The sequence below is a fragment of the Aquarana catesbeiana genome, linkage group LG09 (assembly GCF_042186555.1).
Source record: "Aquarana catesbeiana isolate 2022-GZ linkage group LG09, ASM4218655v1, whole genome shotgun sequence".
Lineage (NCBI taxonomy): Eukaryota > Metazoa > Chordata > Amphibia > Anura > Ranidae > Aquarana > Aquarana catesbeiana.
Genome location: NC_133332.1, coordinates 89,205,074 through 89,225,494, shown reverse-complemented (window position 1 = coordinate 89,225,494; position 20,421 = coordinate 89,205,074). Strand labels below are relative to the sequence as shown.

General features: G+C 44.6%; 1 protein-coding gene across 4 annotated transcripts in view; it reads right to left on the bottom strand.

Annotated features, from left to right (window-relative positions):
• VWA7 (von Willebrand factor A domain containing 7) overlaps nucleotides 1-20,421 on the bottom strand; it is a 121,158-nt gene that overhangs the window by 22,963 nt on the left and 77,774 nt on the right. For all 4 annotated transcript variants that reach the window (XM_073598941.1, XM_073598942.1, XM_073598940.1 and 1 more), the window contains 5 exons: nucleotides 17,876-18,067; nucleotides 10,003-10,135; nucleotides 8,027-8,155; nucleotides 7,715-7,807; nucleotides 6,659-6,915 (listed from right to left, as the gene is read on the bottom strand). In XM_073598941.1, coding sequence (XP_073455042.1) covers nucleotides 6,659-6,915; nucleotides 7,715-7,807; nucleotides 8,027-8,155; nucleotides 10,003-10,135; nucleotides 17,876-18,067 — 804 coding nt within the window. The remainder of the gene's footprint in view (nucleotides 1-6,658; nucleotides 6,916-7,714; nucleotides 7,808-8,026; nucleotides 8,156-10,002; nucleotides 10,136-17,875; nucleotides 18,068-20,421) is intronic.

Below are 20,421 nucleotides of genomic sequence, written 5' to 3'. Positions count from 1 at the left end.
GCAGCCTCTGTGACCATAATTGCAGCCTCTCTGTGACCATAATCGCAGCCTCTGTGACCATAATCGCAGCCTCTCTGTGACCATAATCGCAGCCTCTCTGTGACCATAATCGCAGCCTCTCTGTGACCATAATCGCAGCCTCTCTGTGACCATAATCGCAGCCTCTGTGATCATAATCGCAGCCTGTGTGACAATAATCGCAGCCTCTCTCTCTGTGACCATATTTTCAGCCTCACTTTGCGTATGAATGCAGACTCACCATAGCCTGCCCTGGATGGATCACACATCCGACATCTCCTGCAGCGCTGTGTGTCACACAGCTGGGTCTGTGTGTGTGTTGGGCAGCGTAAATGGTTCAATCTGCTACCACATGAGCCAGTCTAGGGGGGCGGGTCCTTTTTACGGCGCCGCCGAACACACACAGACCCAGCTGTGTGACACACAGTGCTCCCGAGGCTGTGTGTCAAACAAGAGGAGGAGGTGGCGCTGCAGCCACAGATCTAAGCGGTCTGTAGCGTGGTCTCTACTGCGCCCCCCTTCCTCCAGTAAATGGTCCCGCCCAGGGCATCCGACTCTTCTGCCCACCCCTTGTACCGGCCCTGGTATGGAGCATTCACAGTATCTGCCATTGTGTAGCACTTTAAAGGCTGAATGATCCCCGCTGTAATGGCAGTCCTCCAATCTTGTACCATATATCATACAGAACATAGGGGAGAAAGGAATCCCAATAGTGTAGTACTGTTTTAACTGTTTATTACTTAAAAAACAATGAAAAGGTACTCACATTCAGTAAAAAACATTAAGGCATTTGTTGCTGACACTAGCGCCGGTGACCGGAAGTGATGCAAGGACATGTGCTGACCCCGCCCCACACGCCCCATGCTCATCAGGGATTAGGTGCACAAACACAATAGAACAGCGCCACATCTACTTCACTTTCTTCTCATTTCTGTACTCCACCTAGTGGTAGTAATTGGTAGAGGCAGCAGTTCTCTTAAAGGGGAGTTCCACCCACTTTTACAACTCTTTAGCATCCCTCACTAAACTGTGCACTGTAAACAAATTGGATATTTTTTAAAAAATTTTCTCAGCACCTACTGTATATCTGCTGTATTCATTTTTCACTTCCTCCTCCCTGGCCGTGGCCCATCGCATCATTTCCTGTTTGCAATGCCTTCTGGGAAGGGGTGGTGACTTCCTCTGACACTGCCATTGCTATGGAAACCTGACCTGAAACCTATTACACTGCTTGTGCTGCACTGAGCATGTGCGAGATCTGCAAGGATGAGATACAGGAAGAAATACAGTCTGGCTTCAGATGCCCACACTTAAGATGGCCACGGCCTGCTGTAAGTTTATAACATAATAAACTACTGCTATAAACTAAGAAAACAGACCTTAGTTTACAGACTAACTTTACTAGAATACATTAAGCTTCTGTATTATAGGGGTATTTTTATTTAAAAAGTATAATTTCGGCTGGAACACCACTTTAAATTAGATATCTTTCTGCTAGTACTTATTCCTTTGCGCGGAAACATTCATCTTTACTTCCACTTTAACCACTTGCCGACCAGCCGACACAGTTTTACTGTGGCAGAATGGCACAGCTGGGCGAAACGACGTTATGTTACATTGCTTCACCCTGTGGCCACTAGGGGTGCCTGCTGCTCGCCCCCCGAAGCCGATGCAAGTGCCTGGTGGGCGCGATGACCGCCAGGCTCCTGCGATCGCTCATGACATAGCGAGAACTGGAAACTGTGTGTGTAATCAAATGATGATCAAATACCACCAAAAGAAAGCTCTATTAGTGGGAAAAAAAGGACATCAATTTTGTTTGGGTGCAGCGTTGCACGACCGCGCAATTGTCAGTTAAAGCGACGCAGTGCCAGATCGCAAAAAATGGCCTGGTCATTCAGCAGCTAAATCTTCCGGTGCTGAATTGGTTAAGTGACAGTTCTGTGAATCTTGGGCGAAAAATCTTGGGCGAAAACATTGATAAATGTTTTCACCCAAGCACAAAAAATTGTTTTTTTAACAGCCTAATACCGTGTACACACGGGCGGACTTTTCGACCGGACTGGTCCGACGGAACAAATCCATCGGGCAATCCGACCATGTGTGGGCTTCATCAGACCTTCAGAGGACTTTTTCTGTCGAAAATCAGATGGACTTTAGATTTGGAACATGTTTCAAATCTTTCCGCCGGAACTCCGCCGGACCCAGTTCCTATCGAGAAATCCGTTCGTCTGTATGCTAGTCCGACGGATGAAAACCAACACTAGGGCAGCTATTGGCTACTGGCTATGAACTTCCTTATTTTAGTCCGGTCGTACGTCATCACGTACGAATCCATCGGACTTTGGTGTGATCGTGTGTAGGCAAGTCCATTCGTTAGAAAGTCCGTCGAAAGTCTGTCATAACTCCGTCGAAAGTCCGTCGGAAAGACCGTCAGACCTTTGATGCCGAAAAGTCCGACCATGTGTACATGGCATAATATGAACTGCTTTGCTGAAAAATGCCTGTTGTTTTTAGAGCTTATGTGCAAGCCTAACACACAGTTGTATTAAGAGAAGTGAATCCCCTTCTTCCTTTCCCGCTTCTACTGAACTCAGGGGAAATTCCAAGCTACCCTTGCAGTGCCCCCAACCGCCAACTCTGTGTGCTGATATGAAATCATCTTACATTCATTGGTTAAACAAACATTTTTTTATTTTATTTAAGATGACTGTTTTTCTCCACTCCTGAAAGTATTAATATCTACTGTGCTGGCTCACTTCAAAATGTTATGCCACATTATTGTTTACAGGTAAATATACTTCCTCTGTCACCTTCCTTCCCCCCTCCCAGTCCCTTCTTAGTGTTCAACTTTTGGTTTTCTTTTATGTTCATAATTGTAAACCAGACCTACTAAACTCTGAGTTATATACTTGCTTCTATGCAGTGGTGTATTTAGGTTTTGTGCTGCCCTAGGCCTGACTAAACGCATGCACCCCCCTAATTTAAATACGACCCACCCCATCCTGTCGAGGCCACACCCCTTCCTGTTTAAGACCCACCCTATCATCTGTAAACCAAGCCCCTTCCTCTTTAGGCTTATTTGGCACCTTTCAGGGGGGAACGGGTACCTGTTTCTGACAGGTACCCTTCCCCACTTCCGGGAGCCTGCGCTGTCCCCTCTGAAGTTTGCCCCCCCTCCTCCTTCCTCCACTGGGCCATTCAGAAAGTGCAACGCGCTTCGCACATGTGCAGTAGGGAACCGGTCGGTTTCCCTTACCATGAATGATAGTGGTAAAACCCGAGAGCCAATCCGAAAATCGGCTGAGGTGTCGACATCGCTGGACCCTGGGACAGGTAAGTGTCCTAATATTAAAAGTCAGCAGCTACAGTATTTGTAGCTGCTGAGTTTTATTGCTATCATGGGGGGGGGGGTCTCACTGTGCCCATCAATTGCAGCCTCGCTGTGCCCCATCAAATGCAGCCACTGTGCCATCAAATGCAGCCACTGTGCCATCAAATGCAGCCACTGTGCCCCATCAAATGCAACCACTGTGCCCATCAAACGCAGCCACTGTGCCCATCAAACGCAGCCACTGTGCCCATCAAACGCAGCCACTGTGCCCTCAAACGCAGCCACTGTACCCATCAAATGCTGCCACTGTGCTATCAAACGCAGCCACTGTGCCAAATGCAGCCACTGTGCCCATCAATTGCAGCCACTGTGCCCATCAATTGCAGCCACTGTGCCCATCAATTGCAGCCACTGTGCCCCATCAAACGCAGCCACTGTGCCCAAACGCATCCACTGTGCCCATCAAACGCATCCACTGTGCCCATCAAACGCATCCACTGTGCCATCAAACGCAGCCATTGTGCCATCAAACGCAGCCACTGTGCCCATCAAACGTAGCCACTGTGCCCATGAAACGTAGCCACTGTGCCCATCAAATGCTAACACTGTGCCCATCAAATGCTAACACTGTGCCCATCAAATGCTAACACTGTTCCCATCAAATGCTAACACTGTGCCCATCAATTGCAGCCACTGTGCCCATCAAACGCAGCCACTGTGCCCATCAAACGCATCCACTGTGCCCATCAAACGCATCCACTGTGCCATCAAATGTAGCCATTGTGTCATCAAACGCAGCCATTGTGCCCATCAAACATAGCCACTGTGCCCATCAAATGCTAACACTGTGCCCATCAAATGCTAACACTGTGCCCATCAAATGCCACTGTGCCCATCAAACGTAGCCACTGTGCCCATCAAACGTAGCCACTGTGCCCATCAAATGCTAACACTGTGCCCATCAAATGCTAACACTGTGCCCATCAAACGTAGCCACTGTGCCCATCAAATGCTAACACTGTGCCCATCAAACGTAGCCACTGTGCCCATCAAATGCTAACACTGTGCCCATCAAATGCTGCCACTGCCAGTGCCCATAACACTGATATAATTTATTTAATCATTATACCTGCTGTCCTGGGGGTTTCCCTCGTGCTCCTCTCTCTCCTCTATCTGACGTCACAGCCAGATCCCGCCCCAGGGCCGAGGAGAAGATTCACTGCAGGGGAGGGTAGGCGGAGCTTAAGGCTCCACCTGTCACCTGCTGATTATAGAGGAGCGAGTGACACACGCCGCCCCCCCCGCATGAGAAACACCCCCCCCCCCCACCTGTCTTGCCGATTCCCGGATGCCGCCTCCCGCACACATGCAGCCCACGGCGGCCGGCTTTCTGTAGCGGCGCCGCGGTGTATGGGCGTGCTTGGCAGAGAGTGGGGGGGCGTGAGGTACACGCCCCCACCCTCTGCCAAGCACGCCCATACACCGCGGCGCCGCTACAGAAAGCCAGCTGCCTTGGGCTGCATGTGTGCGGGAGGCGACAGCGAGAGCCGGGAATCGGCAAGACGGGTGGGGGGGCTTCCTCTCATGCGGGGGGGCGGCCCTTTTCGCCGCCCCCCGCAAAGTGCCGCCCTAGGCCTAGGCCTTGTTGGCCTAGGCCAAAACACAGCCCTGCTTCTATGCATGTAATGTGAAAATTTCAATAAACATTAAAAAAAAAAAAAATACTGTTTTTCCACCTTCTTGTTGAGGGAGGCACTGGTGATGTCACTCAATGCATTCTGGGAAGGATACATCGCAATGGATAGTAATTGCAAACGCTTAAGATTAGGCTATGGGAAAAAAGGAGTTCATGAGCAGTTCATAAGAAGTCCATGATATACAAGAGGGTAAAAGTCTGTGTCCTGGCCAGAAAAGCAGATGGACAAATGCTCAATCGGGGGACAGAACACTTTAGGGCAAAAAGCTCTTCAGAGTAGAGATGCCAACTCTGTATATCAAAACAAAAGAATGAGAGAAGAGCGCCTCTAAGTGCAGTATTTAATGAAACTGTAATCACACAGACAAGGGGTCACTCATATGGGGCAAGAAGGTACAGGCTCATCTGATAAATTCACCAGCTTCCCGGTAAAACAGCTGCAATGGCACTGCCAAAAAAGGTCCGCACTGGAGGAGCTGCGATGTGTCGGTAGAATGTCGGCGTTCTTCCATGTCGCTCTGGGCAGTCCTCTCGATGGAGCCCAGCGTGGACCGTGGTGTTGGCATCGGAGTGTGATGTCAGTGGAAAGGGGGAAAGAACAACGTGTTTCAGAGCATGCACAAAGTGACTAACGGTCATGTGTGCTCCTTTCTCAAGGCTCCTCCAGTGCGGACCTTCTTTGGCAGTGGCATTGCATGCAGCTGTTCTACCAGGAATCTGATGAATTTATCAGAGCCTGTACCTTCTTCCCCCAAGTGAACAACCTCTTGTCTGTGTGATTACTGTTTCATTAAATACTGCACTTAGAGGCACTCTTTTCTCCTCCTTTTGGGAAGGCTACATCATCAGTACCTTCCCATTCAGATGATGTGTACTGTCACATGCTCCAGGAAGGAGACCCAAAGTAGTAAAGGGGGATGGATTTATCTTCCCTTAGTGAAAATGACCACCATGAAAAAATAAGGTATGCCATGAATAAAAGTTTTAAATAGCTACAGTATTGAATATAATTGTATTACATTTTAAATCTTTTTATTTTATTTTTATATTATTAATTATTTTAATTATGTATTCATTTGTTTGTATTTAAAATTTTTATTTCATAAAGTTTTAAACAGCTATTTAAAAGTTATTACATTTTCTTTTTTGCCATCTGTGTCCTATCGGGGAGACATCCTGTTACTTCCTGATGTGTAAACACAACAGAAAATCAATCTCTAAAGTGCAGCAAATCTCTAGGTACACAGTTATCACCGGAACAGGTATTCTGCCTCTATTCCTGTCCTGGTGATACATCATAATTTTGGTGCTCCCATATTTTTAGTGCCAGTGACAGTAGTCGCCGAGACAGCTAGAAAGATACCAGATTGGCCTTCTTCCTGTTGCCCTTCCATAGTATAAACATGCATGCAACCAGGTAAGCCCGTGCTTCAGGCCTTAAGTCACACACAGAAGCTGCTATACTCTTTCTCTGCTGGTTTCATACATTTCCACACTTGTCTGCCAGACTTCCCTGAATCCATTCCATAAGGAAGGATATTGAAAGCTATGATAAAATGAAGTTATACAAACAAGTTGGTGGCCTTTTCTAACAACAACAGGACACTTACCTCCAGCATACATTTTGCTGATCTTAGGCTCTGTGGAGCCTCACGTTTCACTTTATGTCCTTTGCCATCTGTACCACTGACCCCAAGGCTAAATTCCCCAATGGGGATCTCCCCAACCTGTGCCACCAGGAGCCCCTTATTTGTCGATTCCAATTCCAGCATTCTTGTCCTGCCATGGACTGGGGTTAGGGTAACATGGCTCAAGTTGGCAGATTCTGGGAGGCCAATAACATCAACTACCAGGACTGCAGGGACACCTGTGGGTGGCACAGAGAAGATGCAGTATACTTTAATGGTGTTTGCCTATATGAGCAGTTGCAGCAACATTTTAAACAAATTAAAAGCCCAAATACAACCAAATTTTCTTTTTCAGGTCTATCCTCACTTCCTGTCTAGAGAGAAGGTGATGGCATATCGCATAGTAGAGAGACAGACTGCATCAAAACACTTTTCAGTAATATTTGAAGGTTTAGAAGCTTTATCAGGTTATTGTTGCTTTTTGTGTCTTCCTGTCCCAGTGACAACCATAACCCTTGTTTCCTTTTTTACAATGGGGCCACAGACAGCAATAAAAACCTGACATAAGCTCTTGCCAAGTATATCCCTCAAAGAAAAAAAAAATGGGCTGTTGTTGGGTTTTATACCATGATAATTGGTGACTGTTACTCAAATAACTAGAGTGACTGCATATAAGTACCCCCGGTCATTTTACACAGTTTGTCCCACAGCCTTTGTCACTGTCGCTCTTGCTGGAAAGCTTGGTCTGCTTGTAAATGTGGAAATAATTTTAAATCAATGCATGCAAAATAGAAATAGGAATTATTTTACTGATTATTAATATTACAAGTATTCATTTCATATAGTTATCAGAGTTCATTTTGTATGAGAGTTTCCCTTTAACTCTTTCTGAAGTATATTGACATTATTGCTTGCAATATTTTAAGGACTGGACTCTGTTTGTACAAAGAAACGTGATTTCCAGTTTAAAATAGAACATTCGCAGCATCTTTAACTGGCAATGCCATAATTCATATAGGTCCATGTAACATCGCCTACCTGTCAGCGGCTGGTTGTTGAGTTGGTAGAGTCCAGGGTGAGACCCGTTTACAGGGGTGCCAAAATAATAGAGAAAATCTAAGGAGCTGCGACCTTATGGCCGGAGAGGAAAAAGAAATGTTTAACTGTCAGCAAAGTCCAAAGTACAACATTAACAAGTCTCTATACATTTTATAATTATTTTTTTTTTCAATACTGAATATTTTAAAGTTAAACGGAAAAACTAAAATGCAGTGCACTGGCCGCACCTCAGCCCAACACAATGTTTTCATCCACTCTTTTGTTAGTTTTTAATAAATGATGGCTCTTCACCTTGTATACGTATGCTATGAGGCCCGGTAGTTTCCATATAAATGCTCCAGTTGCCCACTTTCAAAGGATCTTGGAGAAACACTCGAGTAAATTTGCCATGAGATGCTTGGCGGCCATTTTGTTTGTGGCCTAGTAGGAACAAGAGAAGCCTGGCTGTAAAATTGATGAAAACATATCTACCAACTGCCCCACATTTTAGAGACTGTCCCTCATTTTAAACCAAATCTATCTGTCCCTCTTTCCTCCTCAGTGCCCCCCCATATTTGGTCTGATGTATAGATCTTTATAAAAGTTGTACTATTTTTTTTTTTTTACAGTATTATTGTTTAACTGCGAAATGTGTTATACTGCATATAAAAGTAGTGAATTAATGTTTCATGGTCCACGTAATTGGCAGTGTGGCATGGATGTGCTCTTTACCTACATACTATGTGCTAGAAAGTGTCCATCTTTCTCATCTTGAAAAGTTGAGAAGTATGTGAAAAGACAACGGCCTAATCCCTCTGGTTGGCTATGTGATGCTGCAGTGGTTTTAATTTTTATTTTCCAGAATTTAATTTTTAACTGGTGATCCTGCCAGTAATACCTTCCCTTTATCTATGGTGGGACAGTCTAAAAATAAAAAAATGGACAGCGCTGACCCTTTTACGTATCTCAATCAGTGTTTTATAAGTGCAATGTGAGCTAAGTCATATTAGCTGCTGTAAAACATTCAGAAATAATCTATATAAAGTGCCCTGTGCAATCTACCCCAATACAAATCATTAATAAAAAAATCACTAACCTATACAAAATTCATCAAATACAATATGTGCAAAAAATATCTTTATAACATATAATTATAATTATATGTTTATAATTTTAACAGCAATAAGTTCTGGTGAGTTCATCTAGTACTTGTTGTGGTGGGTTACACTGGGTGTTTTTTGAGCACACCTGAAGGTCCAGATTGAAGAAATCACTTGAAACTATTTCCTTCCCTTCCGGCGACATTTGGAACTTTTCAAATTTATTGATCAAATTATTATTGTGAAATTTGGCACATATGAATTGCTTTTGCATTGATGTTTACTGATTTTATTTTGTATGTTTTATATATATATATATATTATATATATTGCACAGGGCACTTTAATGTATATTGATTTGAGATCTTTAATACTTTTCATTATTTTTATTAATATTCTTTGCAGATATTGTATTTTTTTATTAATTATTTAGATTAGGGTAGATTGCAAAGGGCACTTTATATAGATTATTTCTGAAAAAGCTAATATGACATTGCACACATTACAGTTGTGAGCACTGATTAAGACGCATAGAAGGGTCAGCGCTGTCTATTCTTTTATTCTTAGACATTTTTTGATTTTATATCAAATTAGAATAGCAGCTTTCCCCCCCCCGACTTACATTTTTCATATAGTTACTAACTCCTTGGCGCAGTTTTATACAAAATTTCCCTGATATGGTGGGACAGTAGTGTTGTTACTCTAGGGCAGAACGTGTGTTAGTCTAGATTTTCTTTTGTCTATTGAAATAACTGGGAACTAGGAATGGGCTCGGGCGTGTTCAGGATCCCACCTGCGTGATCCCGCCAGGAAGCCGACACTGCTCACCGCTAATCACAAGTAGTGAGACATTTCTCGGTCCCCAGCTGCACAGATTAGCAAATGTCTCACTGCCTGTGATTAGTGGTGAGCAGTGTCGGCTTCCTGGCGGGATCAAGCAGGTGAGATCCCGAACACGCCCGAGCCCATCTCTACTGGGAACAATGCCGATAAGTCAGCAGAGACACAGAACATAGAAAGTCATCAGCTCACAAGTCTTCTGGCAGGATCAATGCACTTTGAACATATATGAATGCTTTCAGTGGTATATTTAACAAACTGAAAGGGAGCAAATAAGAAAACTACATTATTAGTGTTTACATACACATTAAGGCTTTCCCAAAACAGATATGCAGCCGTTTTTTTTACCTTTAGGGTCAAAAATCTGAAATCTTTTGACATTTCCATTTATAAATAGGGTGACATTGTACATGAATTCATCCACCAGAAATGTGTTTCTATGTGCACCTTTTTCAGAGCTTTGCTTATATAAGAGTGTGATCTACAGGATTGAAAAGATACCAATATGATTAAACAACAATCAAAAAAAGACAAGAATAAAATATTTTTTGCAAAACATTGCAAAAATTTCCAAAAGAGATTGTAGTTTGTCCCCAAATATCAATGTGTGTGATACATATGTTATCTTAAAGCAGTTGTAAGCCCAATAAAAAAAAAGAATAAACAAAAATAAAAAAAAAAAAAACTGTAAGACAACGGCATAATGAGCCAGTATGCATCGCACACCAGCTCATTATGAAATACCTTAGAATGAAGCTGTTGCAGCGGCGCCCGAACACTGCTGAGACGGCTGACATCTTTCCCGGAGTTTCTTCCGGGTTCGCGGGCTCCGGTGCTGTGATTGGCCGGTGTTCTGACAAGAACTGTCCTCCTATCGCATAGTGTCCGCCCCGTACTGCGCAGGCGCAGCACGGAGCAGAAGGAGATGCCGAAAGTGTCCGAAGTTGATCAGCTGACCATCAGCTGTACACGGCGCTTGGGCACTTCTTAGCGATGGCTTTGTAAGAGGGCCCCTCGCGGGCTCGCTTCGCTCGCCACGCTTCGGGCACAGCCTCGCTGCGCTCGGCAATTATTTATTCTAGCTCTATGTCCAATGGATAGTAGGGAATGAACCTGGACATAGGGTGAGAATAAAAGCGCAGGCGCCGTGTACAGCTGATGATCAGCTGTTAAACTTCGGAGACTTTCGGCATCTCATTTGTCCTCCGTACTGCACCTGCGCAGTACAGGGCGGACACTATATGATAAGGGACTGTATTCGACAAGACACCGGCCCTGTTATGACGTCACTCCCGCGCATGCCGTTGATGGCACGGGGCTCAGAAGGATCAGCACCCGTGACCGTTCCTTCAGAGCGCATGTGCCAGTGATGTCACTGGCTGCATGTAATGTAAATACTTTCTAAACAGTGGCGTCACTAATGTGGGGCTAGAGGTGGCCCTGACCCCTCAACATTATGCTGTGCCCCCTCATGTGCCCCCCCAATTAAAATGCCTTTTATTGCAACGGATGCCCCATGGCCCGCATCTTCCTCGGGCCGCCGTCAGAATAACACAGGCTCTCCTGAGAAGGAGAGCGTCCTGTCACTCCTGCGGGAGATCCCCGCCTTACTTCACTCTCTCCCTCTCCATCCACACTGACACTCTGCAATCTGAGAGAGAGAGCCACCCAGGTGTTCAGAGCGCAGCGTGGGGATTACAGCGATAACAGCTTTCATTTCAATTGCCGTGTTCCCCACGTACGCTGTCAGATACAGCCCCTCCTCCTGGTCTCGGGACTTTGATAGACAGATCACCCGTCCAATCACAGTGACGGGTGATCTGTCAATCAAAGTTCCCTGGACAGGGGGCGGGGCTGTATATGACATTGCGCGGTGGGAACTAGGCAATTGAAATGAAAGCTGTTATCGCTGTGTTCCCCGCGCTGCGCTCTGAACACCTGGGCGGCTCTCCTGTTCCTCTCCTCCCCTGCACAGGTAGGCTGCATAGTGGACACAGGCTGCATGGTGGGCACAAGACTGCATGGTGGGCACAAAGCTGCATGGTGGGCGTAAAGCTGCAATGGTGGGCACTGGACACAAGGCTGCATGGTGGACACAAAGCTGCATTGGTGGGCACAATGCGGCATTGGTGGGCACAAGGCTGCATTAGTGGGCTCAAGGCTGCATTGGTGGGCACTGGGCACAAGGCTGCATTGGTGGGCACTGGGCACAAGGCTGCATGGTGGGCGCTGGGCACAAGGCTGCATTGGTGGGCACAAGGCTGCATGGTGGAAACAAGGCTGCATTGGTGGGCACAAGGTGGGCACTGGGCACAAGGCTGCATTGGTGGACACTAGGCACAAGGCTACATTGGTGGGCACAAGGCTGCATTGGTGGACAAAAGGCTTCAATGGTGGGCACTGGGCACAAGGCTGCATGGTGGACACAAAGCCGCAGAGGAAGACAGACAGGACAAGAGGGGCAGGTGAGCTTACCCTTTAATGGCCACTGGAGCGATACTGAAAAAACATCCATTTATTTAAATAGGCAGAAGGATTTGGGATAGTGCGCAGGTAACTTCCTCCTTCGTTTTTTAATGTATGTATTGGGGCATTGTTGCAGGAGTATAATATAGCTTAATATTGTATATTTGTATGCATTTTATACCCATTGTCAGAATATATAAAGTGATTATATATATATATATATATATATATATATATATATATATATATATATATATATATAATTACGTTTTATAGTTGGCCCCCCTAATTTTGTCCCTGTCCCCCCAAGTGCCCCACCTAAATATGAAAGCTGGAAACGCCACTGTTCCTAAACAGTACACGTTTATGGGATATTTTCACTACCTATAGATCAGCCTTATAATAGGCTTACCTATAGGTAAAGGTCAGCAGAGGAAGTTTACTTCCTCTTTAACCAATTAAGGACCGGACCATTATGCTGCTTAAGGACCAGAGGACTTTTTCCAATTTGGCACTGCGTAGCTTTAACTGCTAATTGCGCGGTCATGCAATGCTGTACCCAAACGAGTAATGCGTCCTTTTCTTCCCACAAATAGAGCTTTCTTTTGATGGTATTTGATCACCTCTGCCATTTTTATTTTTTGCGCTATAAACGGAAAAAGACCGAAAATTTTGAAAAACAATGATATTTTCTACTGTTTGTTATAAAAAAAATCCAATAAGCTCAATTTTAGTCATACATTTAGGCCAAAATGTATTCGGCCACATGTCTTTGGTAAAAAAAATGTCAAGCGTATATTTATTGGTTTGCGCAAAAGTTATAGCGTGTACAAACTAGGGTACATTTTCTGGAATTTACACAGCTTTTTTTGTCATTTCTTGAGGTGCTAAAATGGCAGGGCAGTACAAAACCCCCCCAAATGACCCCATTTTGGAAAGTAGACACCCCAAGGAAATTGCTGAGAGGCATGTTGAACCCATTGAATATTTATTTTTTTTTTGTCCCAAGTGATTGAATAATGACAAAAAAAAAAAAAAATATTTACAAAAAGTTGTCACTAAATGATATTTTGCTCACACAGGCCATGGGCCTATGTGGAATTACAACCCAAAATACATTCAGCTGCTTCTCCTGAGTATGGGGATACCACATGTGTGGGACTTTTTGGGAGCCTAGCCGCGTACGGGGCCCCGAAAACCAATCACCGCCTTCAGGATTTCTAAGGGCGTAAATTTTTGATTTCACTCTTCACTACCTATCACAGTTTTGAAGGCCATAAAATGCCCACATGGCACAAACCCCCCCCCCCCCCCCCAAATGACCCCATTTTGGAAAGTAGACACCCCAAGCTATTTGCTGAGAGGCATGTTGAGTCCATGGAATATTTTATATTTTGACACAAGTTGCGGGAAAGTGACAATTTTTTTTTTTTTTTTGCACAAAGTTGTCACTAAATGATATATTGCTCACACAGGCTATGGGCATATGTGGAATTGCACCCCAAAATACATTTAGCTGCTTCTCCTGAGTGTGGGGAAATACTCACTATACCTCTCAGCAAATAGCTTGGGGTGTCTACTTTCCAAAATGGGGTCATTTGGGGGGGTTTTGTGCCACCTGGGCATTCCATGGCCTCCGAAACTGTGATAGGCAGTGAAGAGTGAAATCAAAAATTTACGCCCTTTGAAAGCCTGAAGGCAGTGATTGGTTTTCGGGGTCCCGTACGTGGCTAGGCTCCCAAAAAGTCTCACACATGTGGTATCCCCATACTCAGGAGAAGCAACAGAATGTATTTGGGGGTGTAATTTCACATATTCCCATGGCATGTTTGAGCAATATATCATTTAGTGACAACTTTGTGCAAAAAAAAAAAATTTTGTCCCGCAACTTGTGTCACAATATAAAATATTCCATGGACTCGACATGACTCTCAGCAAATAGCTTGGGGTGTCTACTTTCCAAAATGGGGTCATTTGGGGGGTTTTGAACTGTCCTGGCATTTTATGCACAACATTTAGAAGCTTATGTCACACATCACCCACTCTTCTAACCACTTGAAGACAAAGCCCTTTCTGACACTTTTTGTTTACATGAAAAAATTATTTGAACCACCAAACATTATATATTTTTTTAAAGCAAATGCCCTACAGCAGATTAAAATGGTGGGTGTTTCATTTTTTTTTTTCACACAGTATTTGCGCAGCGATTTTTCAAACGCATTTTTTGGGGAAAAAACACACTTTTTTAAATTTTAATGCATTAAAACACACTATATTGCCCAAATGTTTGATGAAATAAAAAAGATGATCTTAGGCCGAGTACATGGATACCAAACATGACATGCTTTAAAATTGCGCACAAACGTGCAGTGGCGACAAACTAAATACATTTTTAAAAGCCTTTAAAAGCCTTTACAGGTTACCACTTTAGTTTTACAGAAGAGGTCTACTGCTAAAATTACTGCCCTCGATCTGACGTTCGCGGTGACACCTCACATGCATGGTGCAATTGCTGTTTACATTTGACGCCAGACCGACGCTTGCGTTCGCCTTTGCACGAGAGCAGGGGAGGACATGGGTGCTTTTTTTTTTTTTTTTTTTCTTTATTTTTTTTTGCTTTCTTATCTTATTTTTAAACTGTTCCTTTCATTTTTTTTTTTTTTATCATTTTTATTGTTATCTCAGGGAATGTAAATATCCCCTATGATAGCAATAGGTAGTGACAGATACTCTTTTTTGAAAAAATGAGACCCTAGATCTCTCCTCTGCCCTCAAAGCATCTGACCACACCAAGATCGGTCTGATAAAATGCTTTCCCAATTTCCCAATGGCGCTGTTTACATCCGGCGAAATCTAAGTCATGAAATGCTCATAGCTTCCGGTTTCTTAGACCATAGAGATGTTTGAAACCACTCTGGTCTCTGATCAGCTCTATGGTCAGCTGGCTGAATCACCGGCTGCATTCTCAGGTTCCCTGTTGAGACAGGAGAGCCAGAGAAAAACACGGAAGACGGTGGGGGGGGGGGCATTCCCTCCCTCCCACTGCTTGTAAAAGCAGTCTAGAGGCTAATTAGCCACTAGGATTGCTTTTACATGAAAGCTGACCGCTGGCTGAAAAGAATAATACCAAGATGATACCTAAACCTGCAGGCATCATTCTGGTATAACCACTCAAATCGTGAATGGCGTACCTGAAGACAAAAAATGGTTAACAATAAAACACAGTAAACGGTAAAGTATAAAAAAATTGCATACCTGAAAAGCAAACATGATAAAACATAATAACAATAAAACATTGCAGAATAGAATACAGTAAAAAAGAGCAGAACAATAGAGAGAGAATAGAGAGTGAGCGAGAACAATAAAACGACAACTACTTTTTTTATATATATATTTTTGTGTTTTTTTGGCTTTTTTTTTTACACTTTTTTTGTAACTAACTTTTATAACTGTAACCGTTTCCAGGTTCGAGTCTCTCAAAATGCGATGGCATCTTGGGAGACCCTGTGAAAGTGTGCCTAGTCTATGCAATGCTGTACCCTACGCTAATACTCAACTAGTGAATGGTTGCGTTCAAAACATTCACCAATGCAAAGACCAGGATTGTCAGTACAGGAGGGACAATAATAGCGGGTGTCACGCCTATATCCGCGCTTGCTGCAGACACAACATCCTTTTTGGGGGGGTTCGTTGGGTAGGGGTACTCGGGAGGACATAAAGAAAATGCCTCTCATGCAGCCGACTGCATTTGGTTGGGGATGTGAATGGGGGAAGTACGGGCGCTGCAGAAGTGGTGGGTTCCCAATTAGGATTGGCGAATGCAGCAGGAAGGGCACTATGGGCACGACAGGCCTGTTTGTCTTCTTCTTGGTGGCAGCGGGACACTACTTGTGCTTGCCACCTCCCCAGCTTGAACTGCACTTATGGGACTCGCCACGTCACCAAGTGTTACTGCAGTGCTGGTTTGACTACGACCGGGGTGTACTAGGCCACTGGTGCTTGCCAGTTCACCAAAACGCTACCAAAAATACTGTTAGCGATCGCAGGGATCAGGCCTGACTCTGCGAACGCTGCAGTTATGCGTTTAGTGTTTTGTAAGTGACAGTGATCGATCGATACTGCACTTGGGTGGGCTGGGCTGGGCGGAGGGGCAAAACGCAGGTTCTAGCAGGTATCTGGGCTGATCCCGCTAACACTGCGTTTTTGGGAACCCTAAACTGCTGGGGACGCTAGTATAGATCTGATCGGATCAGATATTGATCCGTTCAGATACTATACCACAAAGGGAGGTGTACGGTGCGTGCGTGGGTGTAAGCGCTACTGGCGCTAACCTGACGCTGCTTGGGGCTGGTGCTTACCAGTTCACCAAAATGCTACCAACAAAACTGTTAGCGATCGCAGGGATCAGGCCTGACTCTGCGAACGGTGCAGTTATGCGTTTAGTGTTTTGTAAGTGACAGTGATCGATCGATACTGCACTTGAGTGGGCTGGGCTGGGCGGAGGGGGCAAAACGCAGGTGCTAGCAGGTATCTGGGCTGATCCCGCTAACACTGCGTTTTTGGGAACCCTAAACTGCTGGGGACGCTAGTATAGATCTGATCGGATCAGATATTGATGCGTTCAGATACTATACCACTAAGGGAGGCGTATGCTGCGTGCGCGGGTGTCAGCGGTACTGGCGCTAATCTGGCGATGCATATCACCGCCGGGCGATCAGGGGGCTAAACCTTTATTAGGTAATAAACGGCGGGTGCCCTGACACTATAAAAAATAAACGAACTAACCAGCGTCACCCGTAACGGTTATACGGTGATCAGTGGTGAAAGGGTTAACTAGGGGCAATCAAGGGGTTAAAACATTTATAAGATACTATATGGGGGTCCCTGTCGCTATAAAACGCTGACGGCGACCCTAAATATTTACGTCCCTAACTAGCGTCACCAGTGACACTAATATAGCGATCAGAAAAATGATCGCTTAGCGACACTGGCGACAGGGGGTGATCAAGGGGTTAGAACTTTATTAGGGGGAGTTAGGGGGGTACCCTAGACCTACAGGGGGCTAATACTAACTGCCCTACCACAGTAACTGTCACAAACTGACACCATGCAGTAATCAGAAAAAAAAAAACTGCTTGGTGTCAGTGTGACGGGGGCGGGGGGGGTGATTAGGGGGTGATCGGGGGGTAAAGGGGGGTGTTATGTGTGCCTGGCATGTTCTACTGTGATGTGTGTGTGTGCACTCACATTTCAGTCTTCTCTCCTCGGCGCCGGAACGGAAACTGCCGAGCCGAGGAGAGATGACATCACATCCCCTGCCTCTGTGTACTACACAGAGGCAGGGGAAGAATCTCACTGGCTGGGAGCGATCGCGAGGGGGGGGGCCACGAATGGATGGCCTCCCCCTCATCTCTGATCACTGCCAGACCAAAGGCGACCGCCTCAGGCACCGGGGGGGTCCGATCGGACCCCTCGCCCGCAGGAAGGCAATCACGTACCAGGTACGTGATTTTGCCTGCCCGTGCCATTCTGCTGACGTACATCAGCGTGAGGCGGTCGTCAAGTGGTTAAGTAATGACAAAGTTATTGCGGAATCAACAGGCCTATAGTGGAAATGTAAAAACTGCCCTGGAGTATAAAGTACGATAGATGAAGTGGTTAATTAGGTTATACGTGACTTCAAACTAAGCTGAAGAATAATGACTTCAAAATGCATAAGCCACCCCCTTACTAACCCACAAAAACCTTCCCTCACCACATCAAAGTGGGATGAATCTGTGATGATCTCAGAAGCCTCTCCGATGTCGTTGTTTGTTGTGAAGACAACCTGGCCCCCAGAAGTGGAAGCAAGGTCAGTATAGAGGTCAAATCTATGTGGGCTCAACACTTCCCTCTTGCTTCTCTTCAGAGTAGTCCGAGCTGGGTCTTCTGTGATCAGGAAAGATACCTACAAAGACATGAAGAATATTCAAGCTTTGTCTACTTACAAATGTTACATAGTTACATAGTTACATAGTAGGTGAGGTTGAAAAAAGACACACGTCCATCAAGTCCAACCTATGTGTGTGATTATGTGTCAGTATTACCTTACATATCCCTGTATGTTGCGGTCATTCAGGTGATTATCTAATAGTTTCTTGAAGCTATCAATGCTCCCCGCTGAGACCACTGCCTGTGGAAGGGAATTCCACATCCTTACCGCTCTTACAGTAAAGAACCCTCTACGTAGTTTAAGGTTAAACCTCTTTTCTTCTAATTGTAATGAGTGGCCCCGAGTCTTATTAAACTCTCTTCTGCTAAAAAGTTTTATCCCTATTGTGGGGTCACCAGTACAGTATTTGTAAACTGAAATCATATCCCCTCTCAATCGTCTCTTCTCCAGAGAGAATAAGTTCAACGCTCGCAACCTTTCCTCATAACTAAGATCCTCCAGACCCTTTATTAGCTTTGTTGCCCTTCTTTGTACTCGCTCCATTTCCAGTACATCCTTCCTGAGGACTGGTGCCCAGAACTGGACAGCATACTCCAGGTGCGGCCGGACCAGAGTCTTGTAGAGCGGGAGAATTATTGTTTTATCTCTGGAGTTGATCCCCCTTTTAATACATGCCAATATTCTGTTTGCCTTATTAGCAGCAGCTTGGCATTGTATGCCATTGCTGAGCCTATCATCTACTAGGACCCCCAGGTCCTTTTCCATCCTAGATTCCCCCAGAGGTTCTCCCCCCAGTGTATAGATTGCATTCATATTTTTGCCACCCAAATGCATTATTTTACATTTTTCTACATTGAACCTCATTTGCCATGTAGTCGCCCACCCCATTAATTTGTTCAGGTCTTTTTGCAAGGTTTCCACATCCTGCGGAGAAGTTATTGCCCTGCTTAGCTTAGTATCGTCTGCAAATACAGAGATTGAACTGTTTATCCCATCCTCCAGATCGTTTATAAACAAATTAAATAGGATTGGTTCCAGCACAGAACCCTGGGGAACCCCACTACCCACCCCTGACCATTCTGAGTACTCCCCATTTATCACCACCCTCTGAACATGCCCTTGTAGCCAGTTTTCAATCCAGGTACTCACCCTATGGTCCATGCCAACGGACCCTATTTTGTACAGTAAACGTTTATGGGGAACTGTGTCAAATGCTTTTGCAAAATCCAGATACACCACGTCTACGGGCCTTCCTTTATCTAGATGGCAACTCACCTCCTCATAGAAGGTTAATAGATTGGTTTGGCAAGAACGATTCTTCATGAATCCATGCTGATTACTGCTAATGATATCGTTCTTATTACTAAAATCTTGTATATAGTCCCTTATCATCCCCTCCAAGATTTTACATACTATTGATGTTAGGCTAACTGGTCTGTAATTCCCAGGGATGTTTTTTGGGCCCTTTTTAAATATTGGTGCTACATTGGCTTTTCTCCAATCAGCTGGTACCATTCCAGTCAATAGACTGTCTGTAAAAATTAGGAACAACGGTCTGGCAATCACCTGACTGAGTTCCCCAAGTACCCTCGGATGCAAGCCATCTGGTCCCGGTGATTTATTAATGTTAAGTTTCTCAAGTCTAATTTTAATTCCGTCCTCTGTTAACCATGGAGGTGCTTCCTGTGTTGTGTCATGAGGATAAACACTGCAGTTTTGGTTACTGAAGCCCCCCGATTCACTCGTGAAGACTGAGGAGAAGAATAAATTCAATACCTTTGCCATCTCCCCATCCTTTGTAACCAGATGTCCTTCCTCATTCTTTATGGGGCCAATATGGTCTGTCCTCCTTTTTTTACTGTTTACATACTTAAAGAATTTCTTGGGATTTTTTTTGCTCTCCTCCGCTATGTGTCTTTCATGTTCTATCTTAGCCGTCCTAATTGCACCCTTACATTTCTTATTGCATTCTTTATAAAGTCTGAATGCTGAGGATGATCCCTCAACCTTGTATTTTTTGAAGGCCTTCTCCTTTGCTTTTATATGCATTTTTACATTGGAGTTAAGCCATCCAGGATTTTTGTTCGCTCTTTTAAATTTATTACCCAATGGGATACATTGGCTAATGCCCTTATTTAATATGCTCTTAAAGCAAACCCATCTCTCCTCTGTATTCTTTGTTCCTAATATTTTATCCCAATTTATGCCTTTTAGCAAGGTTTGTAGTTTAGGGAAGTTGGCTCTTTTGAAATTCAGTGTCTTTGTATTCCCTTCATGTTTCCTATTTGTGTGATTTATACTGAAACTAATTGTCCTGTGATCGCTGTTACCTAAATTGCCCCGTATTTCCACATCTGTGATCAGGTCTG